Genomic DNA, 19,807 nt, shown 5'->3' with positions numbered 1-19,807 from the left:
TTCCAAAAAGTCACAACAAGATTTAGTTATCGGTTAAATGTAAAAAGCTTGTGGTTGTGTGTAGTGTTGTCAGCAAGGATGTCTGGCTGCTTAGAGAGTTCCCATTTAGATAGTTATTGTTCATAAACAATAGCTGCCCATGATGAGACTGTAAATTGCAAATACTGTGTTTGCGGGGAAAATAGGTTTAAATGGGGAGACACTTTAGTAGTAGATAAGACATAGGGCTAGAAAGAGATTAATTCTTGCTCTATACTTAGAGATTTGTCTGATATTAAAAGCTAATTTTTTTGTCTCTCTCTTCTCTTAAAACCTGGATTAGTTTGTGATTTGGGGGGTAATGGGTTAAATTATTTTAAGCTATTGATATGTAAAATTATATGCTGGTCAACATTCATTGCTATTTCATGAAGTTTGTATCTAGCTTGGTCCTGGCACTTTTTAAAATATCAGCCTTTAAAAAAAAAAAAAGTTTGAAGTAGAATTGTGCAAGTGCCAAGAGTGACCCCTGTTGCATGCGTTCTTAAATGCCGTTAACTTTTTATAAGTATGATATTCTTATATCTACAGCTTTGAAATCCAATTATATGATAAACAGAATACTGAATCAGAAATTCCTTCTTCAAATACTGAGGTGGTCAATAACATTGCAAAGAATTCTTCTCATATCCCATACTTTAATCTGATAATTGTGAGATGCTCATGACTTTATATGTGAATGTTGATATTTTTGTTTCTGTAGCTGGCCTGGGGCGAACAGGAACTCTGATTGCCTGTTACATAATGAAACACTACAAGTTCACGCATGCTGAAGCCATTGCTTGGATAAGAATTTGTCGACCAGGCTCTATTATAGGACCCCAGCAACACTTCTTGGAAGAGTATGTATACCTTCTTTGCTACTAACAATCAGCTGCTTTGCTATGTCCTTATCCGTCTTGCACTAATTATAGGACCTACTTTCTGTCTGCTGACATCATACATTACTTCCTGTTGCAATATATTTAAGGTTAGCTAATTTGGGATTGAAATCAAACTTAGTAGCAATTGTCTTCTCAGGAGTGGTACGGATTTTGTCACCTTAAGGGTCAGAGGGTCTTAAGATTCTGCATGTTTATGTTCTGGGGGATTTGGGAGTTAGACAAATGTGTTGGAAGTGTAAAGTCCAGATGTGGACAAAAGATTAAATCAATAATAAGGATTTATTAAAATATTAACATAGAAAGTATAGACATTATATATAGCCTCTGATGACACTCAAAATGAATCTTACAATAATATAATCTTGTAACTGAAGATTAATTATGTGGTGGACAGCTTATGACCTCTGTCAGATTCCTAGCATAATGTATGAAGTATTTATGATTTGGAGCTCATAGTCGTTAGCAAAACAAATGTATGGTTTTAATACAGCTCCTTCTTAAAATTGACTGTATACTTTGGGTTAAGAACATTTCATGTACAGATAACGTGAATGGGTGATTCAAGGTCTAATTCTAACTGGAAATGAATGACAATATTGCATTGGTTCAGCGTTGTAGACTTCAATTTCAGTTTCATAGTGGTTTCTACATTGTGCATTTACTATTAGAATGGTTATGCTTTTTTGTAGACATCCTCCCACCTAATTATGTATCAAATCAGTTTGTTACTATGAATGCAATTAATCTTGAAAGATTTCAAAGTATTTAAATTCAAGCATGTTTTCTTAGGCTGTTTCTGTTAGGTGGAATAAGTGGTGCTCCGTCTCCCCCTGCCCCCTCCTTCTCCCATCTCTTGATGTTTTCTTGGAACATAGTGAAATTTTTCTGGAAGTGCTTATCTTTCCCATCTGTTTCTGAGCAAGTTTAGGCAGTGGGCTCTGACTACTCAGCTCTTAAGCTTTGCATAATATTTTGGTTTGAAACAAAGAAAGGTTCGCTGTGAAAGTATGTTGTGATTGAATTCCTCATTCTTTTTTTTCCTCTGCTCAGTATAGGAATTTAATTTTGTTACAATAATATGCAATAGGGTCTCAGTTGTTGGACGGAAATAGCATGGCAAGTACCTACTCAGCAAACTTCCTTATCGAGGAATAATGCAGTGTCCCCAACAGAAGCCTGCTTAGCCCGTGCACATTGTAGTAGTTAAATTATTTTTTTTCCACCTGTCTGAAGGATATAGTCTTTTGTCCCAAGTTTGGCCGGGACAGAGTTAATTTTCACCAGCAGCCGGGAGGGCACAGAGCCGGGCGGCTGACCCAGGCTAGCCAGGCAGCCGGGTGTTCGGTGCCGTGTGCTGCTGCCGTGCTGGGGCGCGGGGGGGGGCTGGCTGGGGGGGGGACGGGGAGGCGCCGCTCGGGAGCGCGCCAGGCGGTGAGAGCTGCTCGGTATGTTCGCCTGTTCTTATGGGGGGGGGGGGGGGGGGCGGTACTGTTAGCTTCCTTCGCTGTACTGTTAAACTGCCCTTATCCCAACCCACGGGTTTTGCCTTTTTCTTCCGATTCTCCTCCCCGCCCCAGCGGGGGGCGGGGCGATAGAGCGGCCGCGTGGCCCTTGGTTGCCGGCCGGGGCCAGACCACAAAATCTTTCATCCTTCTGAAAACTGACACTAGAGTCATGTTCAGCTTTATGTGACTATCGCCACTTCCACTGTGCAGGTCAAGTGTAGTTTTACTGGACAATACCTGTATATGCAAAACTCCTCCTAATAAGAACTGGGAGAGTGCTGTATCGCTTATTCTACGTATTACATACAGAAAATCATTATTTTATATGAATTTTTAAGTTGTGTTTTAAAAACCTTTAAAATACCACTGCAAATTCCTGTTTAGTTAATCTCTTTTCCTAGTAGGATTTTGTAAAATGAAATTTTAGTACCTGTAGTATTTCTGTGATGCCTACAGACTTGTCCGGTGATTTGGGGGGGGTTGGGGGGGCTTGTTATTGTTGTTGTTTTTAACCATTTACAGTGGTGGGGTTTGTTTTGTTTGTGGGTTTTTTCTGTGATAGACATTCGATTTTTTTTTTCCAGATGAAGATGTGCAGAAGATTCAGATTTTGGCAATCTGTAAAAGTAGCATATTTTCATATTGGTTTTTATGTATATGCAGATTTGTTGTTATGAATTGATTTGGTTTTGTATCCTAAAGGAAGCAGGCAATGTTATGGCTGGAGGGAGATCTCATCCAATCAAAGCAAAAACAACGAGTAGTTGATGGAAACATTAACAGAGTTCTTTGTGGATTGAATGATATTTCAATCACTGACAGCTTGAATAAAGTACAAGACTTGGATCACTACAGGGAGGTAAGAGTTCGTAGGAAAAATTTCAAACAAGAAGAGATGGAGCTGATCTTCTAATAACTAGTTATATATACTTTTTAGATTATTTTTTTAGTCTTATATTAGTACAAGATTGCTTTTTCACAGCAAAACTTTTTTTTATAGGTCATAATTAGAACAAATCACTTAAAAAAAAAAGCTTAAGTTATATTAAAATTGTTATAGGACATTTTGCAGATTTCAAAAGGCTTGCCTTATTTCGAATCATTCTTTCATGGTTTTCAGTTGTTTATTGGAGAACAGAGGGGGAAAAAAAAAAAAGAGTTTTCCTCCTGGCAATCTAGTTATTCCAAGTTTCTAGCTAATAATGCATGAGTGTATAGATGTCTGTCCCTTTATCACAATGTTATGGATGACTGATGTGATGTGTACAGTTAGGGTAAGGACCTTACAGTTATTTATTGGAAGCACAGGCATGGAGTGTGAACTACTTCTGCTTCTGGGCTAGTAAAAATCTTAAACTGTAATTTCCTATGGCATCTGTGAGAAGCAGTTTAGAGGAACTATCCATTTGACTAATCTTAGCTCTGTAATAGCTGAAGAGCTTTTACGTTGCTGACAGAATCCATTACTTGATGTAAAAGATGAAGGATGTAGTGGGCACCTTCAGATAGTTATTAGTATAAATTAAAATAATCGTCTATCATGTGATCTATCATAATTTGGAAGAGCACCTTGAATGCATTTATTTAAAGGTACCATTTCCATTTTGGAAGTTCATTTTGTGGCTTGGAATACATAAAGTTAAATATCTAGAGAGAATATCTGGATAATATAACACTGTAGAGATGATCTTGTATGCCTAAGGTAAAACAGGTGGCACATAGCCATACGGGTAAAAGTAATGTTTCTGAATCTGAGCGACTACTAAAACTTCACTGCTTCCGGTATCCAAGGCAACTTACTTGCAGGTAACTCAACTATTTGTACACTGTGTATCAGCTCACGTACAAATTTACAGTGCTGCTTTTTTCTACTGTAGCCCTCTCTGTAATATATATATTTCATTTTTTTTACAGATGTCATATTAAATCTGTTTAATATTTAGTTTTCAAAACATTTGACTTATCTCTTTATCTCTCTGGATATTCAGTTATATTTCAGGACCTCATTATACTAGGCTCTCTAGAAGTTTTAAACAAAGTAATGTTCTCAATCCCAAAAATGCATAAGGTCTAAGAGTGAGAGGACAGAACAGCTACATGCAGTAACTGTTGGGCAAGTAAAGGCAGTGAAACAAAATTTATCAGCATTGAGGCTGAATGATAGGTAACAATGGCCTGGTATATAATCTTCAATGAAATCTAGCTAAAATATTTGTATTTTCCTATAACAAATGCAACACTTGGACCATCACATTCGATTAACTTCTGTTGTATTACTACTTCTATCAATCTTTCATCTTGGTTAATGGCAGAAACTATTGTTCTGTTTTATGCGGAGCAGTGAGGTCAGCGGGGCACAACAGGAACTTCAGTAATACAAACAAATACTTGATCTGAGGTCAAATATAGCATAATTGGTATAAGTTTTTTTTTCATTTGTCAATTTAAAAATTTTTCTTCTTGTTTTTTTGTAACTTTCATATTTGTTTGCTACTTAAGATACTGTCTACTTAATATGTGGGTCTTAAAGTTTTATTTTGAGGTCAGTAAGAAATTATAAATAGGCATTTAAACTGTGTTGGCATACATTCTTAATACAAATTTACAGTAAATTTGATACAAAATTCCAAGTTTTTAGACTTTAAAATATTTTCTAAAGCTATAAGTAGGATAAAACTCTGAAATCTGTTCATCCTATATTCCCAATTAAGTTTTCATCGGGAATTTTTTTCAAAACCATTTTTCTAGAAGTCATGAGGACTTTTTATTTTTTAAAAAAAGATTAGTAGTTTAGGAAAGTTGATTTTTTAGCTCCTCTTGCAGGACACACAACTGTATCTAAATTTCTTCCTCATCTTGTGCATATGACAGAATTGTGTGTTATTCCTTCCCTTCCACATTGATGATAACTTTAAAAATAGTCATGGAGGAAGGAGTTGGAGTTCAGGTTCTACAAAAACAGACTTTGAAGTAAATAAATATGCACGTTACACTGAAGCATCCTGAACCGACTTTGAGGTCAGATTCTGCAAAAAGCCCCTGTGAATGTGTGTTTGTACAGTGACACGTTTAATTTACTGGAACTATGCAAAGACAGAGGAGTGCATACAGAAGAATGTAGATTAGCCTTTTAAATTATCATCTTTGCAAAGGTGATGTTCGATACCTTGAAACTACACTACTCATAAGGATTTGATGTATTTCCTTGCATGCCTACTTTGTGTTTCCCCAGAATGATTTTGAAGACAAAGCAGGTGTGGAAACTCAGAATGGCATGACGCAGGGAGATAAGCTTAATGCCTTAAAAAGTCGGAGACGACCATGTGCTATGACGGGAGCCCTGAGGTAATTAATTGTACTACCTGAAGTAATTAATTCTGAAGTAATTTGCAATTTTAAATTCAGTCTGTGCTATCAGATCTTTATGGCAAGTAGATGGTCTTGTTTAAGGCAGTGGTACTAATTGTACCACCTTCTGTGGTGCAGATTTCTCTAGGTATGTATCTATTAGCTGCAGATTTGGTTTATTAATTTCTCCTCCCCCTCCTCTCCCTCTTCCTGTTCAGGATACCTACTTACTATGTAGCAGTAAAAGACAAAGTACAAAAATATTTCAAAATTTTCAAATTTATCTGTCTCGTATTTTAAAACTTTTGTCTGAAACAAAATATTCTTCTGTGAACTTAGTTATCTTTCTGCAGTTACTTTTCTGTAGTCCTTATGTAAATTTTGAATTTTTCAGAACCAGTAAAAATGTGGAGTTTGAAAATAAACGTGAAGTACCTCTCTGTTGTTCAACTGTAAATGAAAATAATGATTTTCAATAATTCTTAACTCTTGTTAGTCCTGTACTTTAAAGGCAGTATGAAACATGCAAGTATGCTTTGAGGGAGGGGAAAGGCTTGTTATCCTTTGGTAAAGATTGCTGCTTTGGTTTCTTTAGGCTGCAAGACATGAAACTGCACACCAGCTCAATATCACAACCTTTCAGGTATGAACTTTAAAATTTTAGTTCTAAATGTATACTTCTCAGGTCTTAAATTTTCAGTGTCTTGGATTATACTCACCACATCAATTGATTAGCAATTGTAGACTTCTGAGAAGTGGCAGGTAACAAACCTTTTTAAACGCCTGCAAATAGGGGGGGGGAACCTTAATGGACAGAGAGGGGTACAGCTCTACTTCAGGGATACCTTGAATTCTTCTTAATAAATAATTAGCACATACAAGTAATTTCCTTAGTCACATTTTCTAATAGCTATGCTGTTATGCAATGAAGGATGCATAGTTAACTCATAACCACTTTATCTCTAAAATTAAATACTTGTCTCCAAAGCCTAAATAGGCTACGTATTTCCTGTGTATCACAATTTTTGTCCTGTGTGTTTTAGTAGATGAACTATATGTATTGGTTAGTGGATACAATCAGTACTTTTTTAATAAGATGTACCAGATAAATGTTGAGTATTAGTACCTTTTCATATTTTAATACAGGGTACTCGCTGTACACTGTACTACATGCTTTGTTCAGAACTTTGTGTGGAGCCAATATAGCCAATAGTTTCATCTCACTTTCTAAATGTTTATTTCATTTATGACCTGTACTAATCTCGAATCAGTACTGACGATGTCCCCTGAAAGAAAATGCAGAGTGAAAATTGACTTGATTTTAAGAGTTATAGGAATGGCAGAATTGAGTCTTTTGGTTTTCTAACCATTGCATCCTTTACCCCATTGCATCCAAAATCCAACATGTAACACAAAATATCTGTCATTGGAAAGCATTAATATTGAAAAGAACACATGATCTTCAGTTTTGTGACAGCCTGGATTTTTAAGATGGATTACTCTAGATGTCTAACCTTGGAGATGTCTGCTTACACTTTCCTGGTGTGGAATTAAAGCTATTTCTGCTCAATGTCATTCCTTCTGGGTTTGTAGTTAGAGACTTTTACCCAAGGTCTTTCATCCTTGATGAGCTGATCATGATAATATCCCCTGGTCTAAGGATGGAGAGAATTTCATAGTACTGCAAGGCTCTTCATTTAGTAGTTCTTAACAAACTAGTATGGACAGCTATAATGCTAACATTTTTCAGTAGTCAGTCCTGTGTGCCATACTTACAGCTCATTATAAAAATATGAAGAATTTGGTCATTAAGAGTCCCACCCTAGAAAGAGCTGTATGTTCTGTGCAACTTTGTAAAAATGTTCTTGCTAGAATTTGGAAATGATGATGATGTTCTCAGGAAAGCTACAGTGTTGTTTTTTTCTACTCGTATTTGCTTTATAAGCACAAAAAGTGTTTTTTCTCAAATTTACAATATTTTAAATTTATAATCAAATTTACAGTAAATTTGATACAAGATGGACACTTAACCTTCACAAATTATCAAGGTGAAAAGTAGCCTTTATAGGCTGTATAATATGGTACAGGAGGGGAAAAACTTGGCAGTGGGATATTTGAAGTTTTTTTTAAAAGATGTTTGAAAACAGGCAAACTTTTTGCTGTTGAGTTCTCAATATTCAGACTTGAGAATTCCCACTTTTTAAAATACCAGTCTATGTATTGAAAGACTGTATGTGTTTGAGATGTATATTTCAATTGTTAAAAAAATCTTGCTTTTCACAAAAACTGTGCACTCCTTTTAGACTGAATACTTCAGGTAGTGCAGAAGAATCCATGTCTCCTCTGAAGGCCTCCAAAGTGATGGCAGTTAATTCACCATCTGCAGAAAGAATAAGCAGAATTCCCACATCCTCAGGCTCTAACCTTAAAAGGTTTTTTTCTTCTTCTCATTTTGGTACAAATAGTTACTGTATACTACAGTGGTTTTCAGTACATATGCAGTCTATGAAGCACTTGCTGTTTTTTGGTGTAAGAAGGCTTAAATTTACTTACAAAGTGATTTGCTGTTCCACTAGCCAAACTTTAGTTGCCCGTAGATTTAAAAAACAAACAAAACCCCAAATCTGTACTACTGTTGTGAGAGTTTTCGTGGGATTATATCAAATCAACAACAGTATTATGTTGTTCAGGTTGTTTTTGTGGGTTTTTTTCACTCATCTGAGTTTATAGAAGTTTTGCAAGTATTCCCACAAGTCTGTCACAGAACAGCAGGGGTTGGAAGGGGATCATCTAGTGCAACCTCCCCTGCCAAAGCAGCATCACCTAGCACAGGCTGCACAGGACCTTGTCCAGGCGGGTTTTGAATATCTCCAGAGGAGGAGACTCCACAACCATTCAGCCTGTTCCAGTGGTCTGTCACTGTTAGAGTAAAGAAGTGTTCTTCCTCATGTTCAGGTGGAACTTCGTATGCTTCCGTTTGTGCCCATTGCCCCTTGTCCTGTTGCAGGGCACCACTGAAAAGAGTCTGGCCCCATCCTCTTGACACCCACCCTTGAGATATTTGTAAGCATTTATAAGGTCCCCTATCAGGCTTCTTCATGCTAAACACGCCCAGCTCCCTCAGCCTTTCCTCATAGGACAGATGCTCTGGTCCACTAATCATCTTTGCAGCCCTCCTCTGGGCTCTCTCCAGTAGCTCCTCATCTTTCTTGAACTGGGGAGCCCAGAACTGGACAGAGTACTCCAGATGTGGCCTCACTGTATACGATTAAATATCAGAAGAATACTGAGTAGTAATTAATATAATATTTATGAACCCTTGATTTATTGCTATTTAATTCCAGTATTACTATTATACTAAGTAATTATTGTAAATTTCATTTCGCATCCATAATTGATGCATTTTCAATAACTTCTGGGCACAAATATTTACTTGAAGAAAATAATTAACTTAAAGAGATATTTCAGGACACCCTATTCTTATTCCCAAATTTTATCATATTATCTTGATTACTTGAAGAATTGTATCATGTAACTGATTTCAAGAAACAGAAAAGGAGTTCTTAAACTGCTACATCTACATAAAATACTTGAATGTAGATCAGCCACTGCCTAAACCTTTTAACACAATCTCCTCCATGTGCATATGGTTTGACAGAGGTGAAAGCTAGCCATGGTAGTGCTTGAATAAACAAAGATGGGAAATGCCCCACAAAGAATTCTGGTTTTCATTATTTGAGAGCTATTGCACCCATGTGCAAACACAATTTTAGAGTGATCTGTGTTGTTCACCTAATGTATTCTGAATTGTCTTTTTTGTATTTATCTGTACATACCCTGTGTATATTCCCCCCCCTCCATGTGTTTTTTATTCAGTGTTTCCATAAACTCCAGACTAGCCAGTTCTCTAGGGAACCTGTATGCTGCTTCAGATGATGATGAGAGCAAAATGACATCATCGTCCTCTAGGACAGGTTTTTCTGTAAGCCAAATCTCCAACCACCTGAATGACAGCTCGCAACTGCCCCACAGAAATAACCAGGAACTGAACAACTTGTACAACAGAAACAGCAGTAGTGGCACCAACCTGAGCAGCCAAACCACTTTTCACAGCACCGTGACAGATGAGTACACATCAGCCTTCCTTTATGAACCTTACAACTCCTCCAGCATGGTACCACACTGAATCAATTCCTGTAAGTTCATAGTCACAACAGCACTTTCAGGCATCTCAGCAATGCTTATCTTCCTTGCTTCTGCGAGAAAGCTGTCGCAAAAAATCTTAAACCAGCATAATTCTCTTGACTTCCTTTCATGTTTCTGAACAGCACCTTTGTCTGTTACCTTTTCAAGTAGTTACCATTTCAGCTCTTTTTTTCCATCTCTTTCAAGCATCTAGATCATGGAGGTTTCATGAAAATAAATCACTCCTGAATTTAAACTAACAGTTTTTCTGATTTTTTTTTTTTTTGGACCTTAGGGATTTTTTTATTTCAACTTATCCATAACATAGTTTGTAAGTTTATTATGTACCTTAATCTTCATGCAGTAACAGATTTAAAGAAGCCTTTGTATGTATCATACTAAATGCAAGATACAACATTCTTAAAGATAGGGCTTATTTGAAAGATGAGTCCACTCAACTTGAAACCTAGTCCTCCTTCTAACACCAAATATCAAAAGTATTCTAGAGCAAGATATTTCTGATGGTCTTACCATCTTAGCTTTCATTCCTCAACATCTTTGCTGCCCTGCGCTTATTTTGTGCCCTTTTTCTGTATGAAAGAGTCTGTATAAAGAGGATACACAGATAAATTGATGCAACTTGAAAGTGATTTTATACAAAATGCAGAGAAGATAAACTAGAGAAACTTCAGCTATGAAATCAGAAATAACTTCAAAAATAAACATTTACTACTATAAATCTAAAAACAACTTAAATACCTGGTTTCCAGGTATTTGATAACCTATTAATTATAAAAGTTATTGCAGTGTTTTTAATAGAATATATTACCTATAATTAATTGAACCTGTCAGCCTCTGTTTAGTTGTACTGACACTTCAGATTTTTATTTTTTTAGCTGCTGGAAATAAAATTACCTTTGTATAAAATTAACTTCAGCATATTACACCTTTCTTTTCTGTTTTCTTACTCCTGATAAATTGTTTCAGTATAAAGAAAGTTTCAGCATTACACCTGCTACTGGTTTTGAGTGTGGCGAGTCCCGTCTTAAGACAGCTAATACACCCATTGCATGTAACTAGGATGTCAGCTGAAAAGATCTTTCATGGGTTGTGTCCTCTTTTTCCTGAAGAAGTGGGGGATCTACCCTCTTATTAACAGCTGGTATGTGGCACCACTTACAGTTCAGAAGCCACATGAATTGCACTTTCTGAGGATAGATGACAGTAGGAAATAAATTCTCATTGTTCCATTGTGGAATTAAATTGCATGTATGACTGAAACCTAACTGGTGTATAAAGTACATTGAAAATTAAGTTAGTTGAGGGAACATGATTCTGTGTCCTCATAAACTCAATGGCTACTTCCACTGGAAAAGGATTAGAGTTACTGTGCTAGGATGTGCTTAATGTAAAGCAATTCTTTAAAATACACAGTGCTTTCAGACTCCTTGTTTGAAAGTACACTTAGCTTCTTGTCCACTACAACTTACCTGGAAGTAAACAGTATTCCATGATCTTAGGATCACTGAGTGTTCTGCATTGAGTTTAAATCTGAGTTTAAATTTTACTTTAGACATCAGCAATAACTTGTTTGCAAGGAATTTCTTGAATACTGCCTCATCCTTTCAGATTTTTGAAGTTGTTTTACCCCTAATTTGCCTGTGTTTTTACCTGCTACAGGGGATTGAGGTAAACCATATATAATTTAAGACTTTTCTGAAGTTGGATATAGAAGCCATCCCAATTTTCCTATGAAACCAGTTCTAGAACAAGAGAAGTGTTTTAATGTAAGTAACTAACTTGGTTTCATTCTTCCAGGCATACAGATGAGGAGGTGAAAAGCTGTACAGCAAGCTGAGGATGTTTGAGTTGAGACACATCCATGAGTCTTTCATTTGTTCATGAATTCTGATGGTAGTAGGAAATGAGCCTTTTTAGGTGTTCCAAATCTTTTATCCAGCATGCTTACAGTCTTCAGGGGGACTGACAGAGGCTCCAGTTGAACCAAAGTCAATATACTAACAATGGTGGAGAGCAATCACTCATCTGAATAACTAAGTGGAAAAGTGTCCTTTTTTTTTTTAATATTGTCTCATATTTAATGTATTTGAACAATAATTCTTTGGATGGGCAACCCATTCCCATTCTTTTCTGTTGTACTTTCTCTAAATGATATGCTGCCAGCAGCAATTCTTAGGTTTTTATCCGTGTTCTAGTTACAGCTGCATATTATGCATAAATATGTAAACCTACATGCAGAGCCCAAAGGGGAAGAAATGCCTTATAACAGTAATGTGACTCAGTCATGAAAATAAGCTGACATTGTTCACAGTTGGCCAAAAGTAACAAGAGTACCAAATGATAATATAAACCATTACAGAAAAAAATCAGCACATTTCCTCAAACATTTTATGCACAATTGACTGAGTGCAGTTACTGTGATGTCATGGTGTTGAAGATGAGTAAATTACTTGATCAATTAATCTTTGAATGCTTTCTGTCTGGTAGTGAGCCTCTGACATACTGGCTAATATAGATACATCTTGATGGTGGGATTTTTGTCATTTTGAAGACAGTGTAACTTTACTTGATAATTCCTCCCACTACTTGAATAGTCATGCTTAAAACCATTTCACTTTTGATCTGAAACTTGCTGTATCTATTATGTCACTGTTATAGTCCTTTATTATCTTATTTTCATGTTATGAAGGTATTTCGTGCTAGTCATCTCAACTTGATTGTCTTTTTATAAGCTGTTGGCTCAAAGATCCTTTTGTAAAGTGTTCAAATCCTTTACAGTTTTTGAAAATCCTTTTTCAAAAAGTAAATGCAACAGTCTAATGTTCATCTTTCAGGTGGAGAAAGCTGCTACTTGGTGCTGTCCTGCTTATAAATCCATAGCTTGCATTAGCTTCTTTAACTGTAATGCATTGGGAGCTCATGGGGAAAAAAGATTTCTTGCCATCCAAGATACTGACTTGTATTTTAGTCCAATATCCTGCATTACTTGGGTTTTTTTTTTAATGTGGAACTCTGTATTAGGCTCTATAAAAGAAGCATCCTTCCCCCCCTTCTTAATGGGACCAATTAACCGACCAAGGAAGATTGTTTTGTCTTACCACTTCAACCACTGACATCCAGCTGTTTTGCTTTCGGTGATATTCATCAGTGATCTTAAGCTCATAAGCAAAATGTGGAGTAGCATCAAGCCTTAACACCAGTTCTGGCAGAATTCTGTTAAAAACAGAATTCTGTTTAATGATTTCCACTTCACTGCTTTAGATGCTGAAATTACTTGGAAGTCTTGTCAGACAAATCTTAGTCTTGCTGCAAGAAGTGTTTGTATTACATTGCAGTTTCTTCTAATAGGAGCACATCAGATAATGTACCTGACAGAAGTCTATTACATATACTGGTGGTTATATTTGTTCATTTAATTTATCAAAGAACTCTTGGATGATATGAATTATATTCTTCTTTTTATTAGCAGAATCTCACTTTACCTGAGTTAGATATCAAGTTAACCATGTGTACTTGTATAGGTACTTTATTTTAGAAAATCACCTTATCACTCTTATTTCTCTTTCTAAGTTTCCTAACTGTCAACATAAGTGGTGCAGGAGCATTTTAAGATGGTTAGGACAGTAAATTTTCAGTTCTAATTAATGTTCTTTAATCTCATTAATGAGGACATTGGGAACTTCATTTTTACGCAATGCAAGTACATAATTTTTTTTTTTTTCCCAGTATGGAAGACAAAGTTATTCAATACTCTTTTTTTCTTCTTTTTTTCCTGTTTTGTAATGAAACATTAAAAAAAAATTAATACTATTGTTGCACATTCCATTTAAAACAAACAATATATAACCATGACTGTGACTTCCTGTTGTTGTCAGCCATATATTTTTCCCTAATGGTTTTTGTCCTTTGTCAGTGTAAGCTTATAATCCACTTCCTTTTTATCATGTTTATGCTGTTGTATGCTGATGAACTAGAAGAAAAGCTTGATTTTCAGAGAATAGACAACTTGCCATTCCAGCCAAATAGAGTAAATAGTTTATTTGCAAATTTTACAAATTGGGTGTTTTGATGAAATGATATCTCCGACAATTATAATTTGCAGAAGTATTCTTACTGAGTGTAGTCGCATTTAAGGTACCACAAGAAGATTTTTACTTTGTTCTTACAATAGTTATAAATCCAAATATCACTCTTTAAAATGTATTTTTATTGAAGAGTATGTAACTAGGTAGACTTAAGATGAGTCACCTTTTGCTTCTATAGCTGTCATGGAAACTAGTAAGATGGAAAAATTTCAAAAAATTGAGAAGGGTAGCAGTATTTTAAAATTCATGTACATGATCTCTGTACTTGTAGAATATTTTTTCTTAGTAAGAACTTACCATTAATGAATATAGGACAGCCTTTGCAAAAAGAGAGACAAATACTAGTGCATTTTACCAATCTGTAAATATAGCAGTCTCAAAGGATCACTTCAAGTGTGTATGCATTATCTATAACATATCCTGATTTATTTTAGTGGATCTTGTGTATTCATGGTAATTCTTGCCTGCTGCAACACTCCTGTTGCAACAACGTTTTGGGAGAGTTGATGCACAGTTCAGAAAACTTGAATTACTTTTTGCAGTTACCTGGAAGAAGTGCACGTTCAAGTCCTAACAGGTAGCCCTAAATGCTGTAGGGTTGTTCACTCTTAAAAGTTAACTCACAGCTGACTTGGTCCTGAAGTTGAATGCTTGCGAATACAGTTCTACTGCCTAGATGGATCTGTGGCTTATTTTCTCTTCCAGGAAGCTTTCCGTGCCTCCTGTTGAAGAACAAAAATGGTAGTGATCTAAGCAGTAGCTTCAACATGAACCTCATTAGATATCATTAACTGTAGTGAAGCTGTCCAATTCCTAGTTCCTTGTTTAAATGTCTGATACTTGTGTATAAAATGCCAAGCTTGATACTGCATGGACCACTGTAGGAGTACACATTGAGAATTCTACTCAATTAACTGATTTTATACGCTTATCATTGCAGTTCAGCAGTCAATTTTCTTTGGTTTTTTCCTCCTATTTTTACCTGTGTTTTAAGTAAGATTTTGTTAAATACCAGCATATGACTTGTAAAGGTGGATTGGGGCTTTTTGTTTTTAATAAAGCTTTCAGAATCACAGGCCATACTTTGAGTCACTGCAAACAGGAGTTAGGAATGTAAATTTTAAAACAGAAAACTCCTCAAAATATTTTCAAAAGGAAAAAAAAAGAAAAAAAATCACAATTACAGGCTTTGAAATATTACAGTCAGTCTCTTTGGACACTGTGAAGAGATTTAAGAGCACAAATTACTTAACTGCAAAAGCAAAAAAAACAAATAAACAATCAAAAAAACAACCTTCCCCAGCTACATTTAATTTTTCAAACTCAAAAGCTAGTCTGTATACTTTATAACAGCTCAGTTGTTACGGCTATCACCATGTTTTCAGTAATAAGAACTTTATGTGAAGTCACATGAATTAATCTGGAAAAAAATCTGCTTAGATTTAATTCTTCCCTGTATTCAGAAAAGGCTTTGAAACATTAGGAAGAAATTATTGCTATGTGAACTAGAGCTATGGTGAGGGTGGGAACACACTGAAAAACATATTTTTCAATTTGAAAATAAATAAAATAAAACCTGCCTACCCATCTGCAATGAAAATTAACAAAACACGCTATCTTGTTTCCAAGCAATCTGTGCTGTGTGGATATTTGGGTTTTTATATGTTGCCATTAATTTTTTTCTGTATTTTTGTAACTTTGATTCCTAACAATTTTAATAATTTTAGTGTGAAGTTCAGAATCTTAATTTATGGTTTGTTTGTTTATTTAAATTATGATGTAGAATCCCTGGTTACTACTATCTGCTGAGTAAAGGGCTGCTGTTCATAGTTCTTTGTCAACTAACGCTAGCTGTTTCCAAGATCACCAAAAGTGTACAGAGCTTTCTGGTTATCTTTCATCCGTCCAAGCTTAAAGTAATCTGTTACTTTATATTACAAATATAAATTTATATTTGATAATATCATAAAGTAATACAAACAAAAATATAAAAACCAATCTTCTATATTAGAAATATATTTATATTTTATTACTTATTACATATTATAAGTAAGATAGTATGATTAAATTTCATGCATTTTTTATGTTTGTTAATCAACTTTTTGTTCAGTTTTGAAGTATCCATTTCAAAATACTGCTATAGTTAAGTGTACCCATCTTTCTGATTGTTAAAATACATTTCTGAAAATGAGAAAGCTTTGAGCATCATTAAGAGAGCAGAAGTTTCAAGTGCTCATTAATGAAGGCCTGTTCCTTCTGCCTCACTCTTACACATGTAATAAATAGCTTGACAAATGCTTTCACCACAGCTGATAATCCAGAATGATTATTAGAGAATGGAATGGGGAAAAATAAGCTTCTATGACTGTGTATTCCACGGTGATTCTAAGCCTATGATGAAAAAAATACTTGTTACATCTGTTTAGTTTCATGGTAGAGTATTTTCTATTAAATTATATCCTTCATGTTGAATCCATTTAGTACTAAAAACAGACTCTCTTTAGTCACTGGTATTCAAATCTCTGTATGCTGACAGCACTCTTCAGCCTAGGAGAGAACATCCAGATGGTCTCAAATCTTCAAGATGTGAAAATGTATTTAAAAAACAACTTTAGAAATATACAGTAAGACTTAAGATACAGAAGAAAATTGGTTCTGTGATATTAGTTAGAGCTCTTATATATCTATTATGCACATCTACTCACAGGTTTCACTGTGGATGCCAAAGAGCATTTCTATAGTGACTAGTTACGAGTATTGGGAAAATGGAAGACGACTCCAAGGTTCTGAGGTTTCTTGGGATTCATGTTGTTCTCCAGTAGTTCTCTCTAATTCTGATGAATTGATGCAGTTTTAAAATATGGTTTGGTTTTTTTTATTTGCTGTTTGGTTATAACCATACTAGTACACTGAAGAGTACTCTCAGATAAGACTTTTTATTCATCAGAATGACTTCTTGAACACATCTGTATAGGAGGTAATAAAATGTTTGGATGCTGTCTAACCTGATTATATACTTTATTATAAAACCTTAGACTTCAACAGAACCAGAAATGTAAATGAACAAACCAGATTATGCTTTCCTCTTAATTATAGTGACTGCTTGCTAATCTAGATGAACCATTTGCAGTGCTTAATTTTTATCTGGTTTTAGTAATCATACATAAATTTATTCATGTGCATAATTGTACTGCTGTAGCTTTTTATCTCAGTAGTTAGCTACAACTTATATGTTTCCTATGTCCTTACCCTATGACCATCTAAATTACACTGTATTTTTTACAGTAGCACTTTGAATCTCATTCAGGATAAATGGAAACAATTCCATTACAGTAACAGCAACCCTATGTTTTTCCAACACATTTTTAAGGTATTGTTTTAAGCTGGTGTTTTAAAGGACGTGTAACACTTTCTTCAAGAATCTCTAGAATTTGGTTTGGAAAAGTAAGTGTAGATACAGGAAAGCTGATTTGCTTTACTGTATCCAGTTTTGAGTTTCTTCTGTTTCATTGATCTTTACCTATGCAGAGATTCAGATCACCCTCCAGTTCTCTTTATTTTTCTTCTTCCTGTCCTTACTCGACTACTTAAGTGCAAAATGTATATGATATAGAAGTATAACCTCCCCAGTGAGTTTTAATCAGTTTTTCTTCTCTGCACAGTCCCGTCAGTCTGAGTATGTTCAGCACTAAAGCCTGGCTGTTTTGGTGAAACCTGTTGAGCTCTTCATGAGGGAGAGGAACTTCAGGAAGGAAGGAAGCTGCTCACCCAGAGGAGGAATCTTCAATACAAGACATATTAAAACCTTAACACCCAAGAGGAGACTTCTTAAGAGGCAGAAGTTTCTTGTTAATGACTACTGCAGATGCACTGATGTTAAATTTATGGAAATTATTTTACCCTATGTTATATACAGATTTAAATTTTTAATATTGAGACAGCTTGAATATATTTGTAATGAGTTTCATTAAGACATTTATTAACTTGTGTACAGTGTTAAAATACATATTAAGAGAATATTTTGGTAAGTAATATATATAAAAATTTGTAAAAAAATAGAATATATTTTAATTTAGTGTTCATTTCTTTGCTACAAAAATGTGTATTAAAGAATTTTTATGTGTTTATCAAAGATGATTTTTTTTTATGAACAAGACGTTTTTCTTGTTTTATCAGTCCATCACTATTGCTAAAAGCCTAATGTAATTACTTTTTCACTAATTGGTCTTCTAGTAACTTAATGGAAGTCTAACTAGTGAGAGACTAGTTATCACACTATCAAATGAAAGCACTTGATACATAGTTTGCTTTCCACTTTCAGCTGCTAATGTTTCATAAGGAAACACTATGAAAGAAAAATAAAGGGAAAATATTTGTTGAGGTGTAATGTAACTTACATGTTCCATTGCAAAGAGTAATTTACTGGATTATTCAGTTGTACAATTAACACTTTCTTTCCATTTGTCTTAAAGGAATGTTTTAACTTTTTTCTTTTCAATGTCGAATATTAAATTTTGCTATGCAATATATACTGCAAAAATGAAGGCAGACCAAACTTAAGTTGGTAAGAATGTGTATGTACAACGAATTTGGCAGTGCTGCATACTTACATGTTTTTGACCTACATTTGGCAGTATCTGTAAGTGTACTGAAGTAAACATTGGAATATATGAAATTTTCACTTATCAATTGGATACTTCATAAACTTTTTTATTTGAGAACTGTTGTTAAACATACAGCTAATATAACCTCCTGTATCACAGAATGCTTTTATCAGTAGTAGAGACGCTCATTAACATATAGTTTAATGAGGTGTGATTAGGAATGAGATTCAGAATGAAGTGGCATTACAGTGAAGTAGTAGAGATCACATGTAAAATTTTCAGAACTCCACAAGTGTATAGTAAGCAAAAAAATGTAAGCAGCTGTAAAGACTTGATTTGTCACTAATTTAGAAGACAAAAATAAAACAAATCTATTACCTATGAGTTTTTCTGGTATATATGGAAGCTTGAAAATAAAACTTAGTCGAATTGTCAGTCTTTGTTCCTGAAGACCTGTGAATGTCCTGCATTTGCTTTACAACTGAAGTTAAGATAAAGCGCCACTTAATTTTTTACAAATACGAGATCACAAATTGCTACAGAAAGTTGTACTGAAAGTGTTAATAAGCAATACTAAGAGCAGCTATATAAATTACTGAATAAAATTTACATGCAATAGTGTACTTTTTTCACAACTGTGTATACGTAACACACACACATGATGTAGCATATGTGTGTGTGTATATATACTATATACTGTATATGAATTATAGATTAATGGTAAGGTAATTCTACCTCTTATAAAGAATTTTGTCATGTACTTTGTTATAAATAGTTTCCCTAATAAAATATTGTTTAATTTTGAAATGCATATATATATATACATATACAGCTAATTGATAATAAAATGCCTATATCAGCTAACTTCCTTGTTTCTTGGCTTTTCTTACTTAGATCTTTTGATGTAAACTAATATGGTTAGATCTCTAGTTGAAGAGCAGCTCTTCAAAATCCCCTTCTTTCTTCTAAAGCATGTAATGTATTTATAAATAATATGACATTGCAAAAAGACATTAGTATAACTGATCTCTCTAGCTAACCTTCTCGTATTTGCTTGGTATAACATCAAGTATTTAATCAATGTGTTGATATTATAATGTAAAGGCTGTATTTCAAAATACCATAATTTAAAAGAA

At 34.7% G+C, this 19,807-nt stretch overlaps 1 protein-coding gene across 1 annotated transcript in view; it reads left to right on the top strand.

Annotated features, from left to right (window-relative positions):
* Nucleotides 1–17,420, top strand: part of CDC14A (cell division cycle 14A) — a 68,958-nt gene extending 51,538 nt beyond the window's left edge. The window contains 7 exon segments of the mRNA XM_075422210.1: nucleotides 743–881; nucleotides 3,131–3,287; nucleotides 5,661–5,773; nucleotides 6,372–6,419; nucleotides 8,080–8,208; nucleotides 9,653–9,910; nucleotides 9,912–17,420. Of these exon segments, the coding sequence (XP_075278325.1) occupies nucleotides 743–881; nucleotides 3,131–3,287; nucleotides 5,661–5,773; nucleotides 6,372–6,419; nucleotides 8,080–8,208; nucleotides 9,653–9,910; nucleotides 9,912–9,984 (917 nt within the window). The 3' untranslated portion in view covers nucleotides 9,985–17,420.
* Nucleotides 17,421–19,807: the final 2,387 nt, after the last annotated feature.

The sequence above is a fragment of the Opisthocomus hoazin genome, chromosome 6, assembly GCF_030867145.1.
Source record: "Opisthocomus hoazin isolate bOpiHoa1 chromosome 6, bOpiHoa1.hap1, whole genome shotgun sequence".
NCBI lineage: Eukaryota > Metazoa > Chordata > Aves > Opisthocomiformes > Opisthocomidae > Opisthocomus > Opisthocomus hoazin.
Note: the sequence above shows the minus strand (reverse complement) of the source record. Positions and strands in the feature narration are given on the sequence as shown.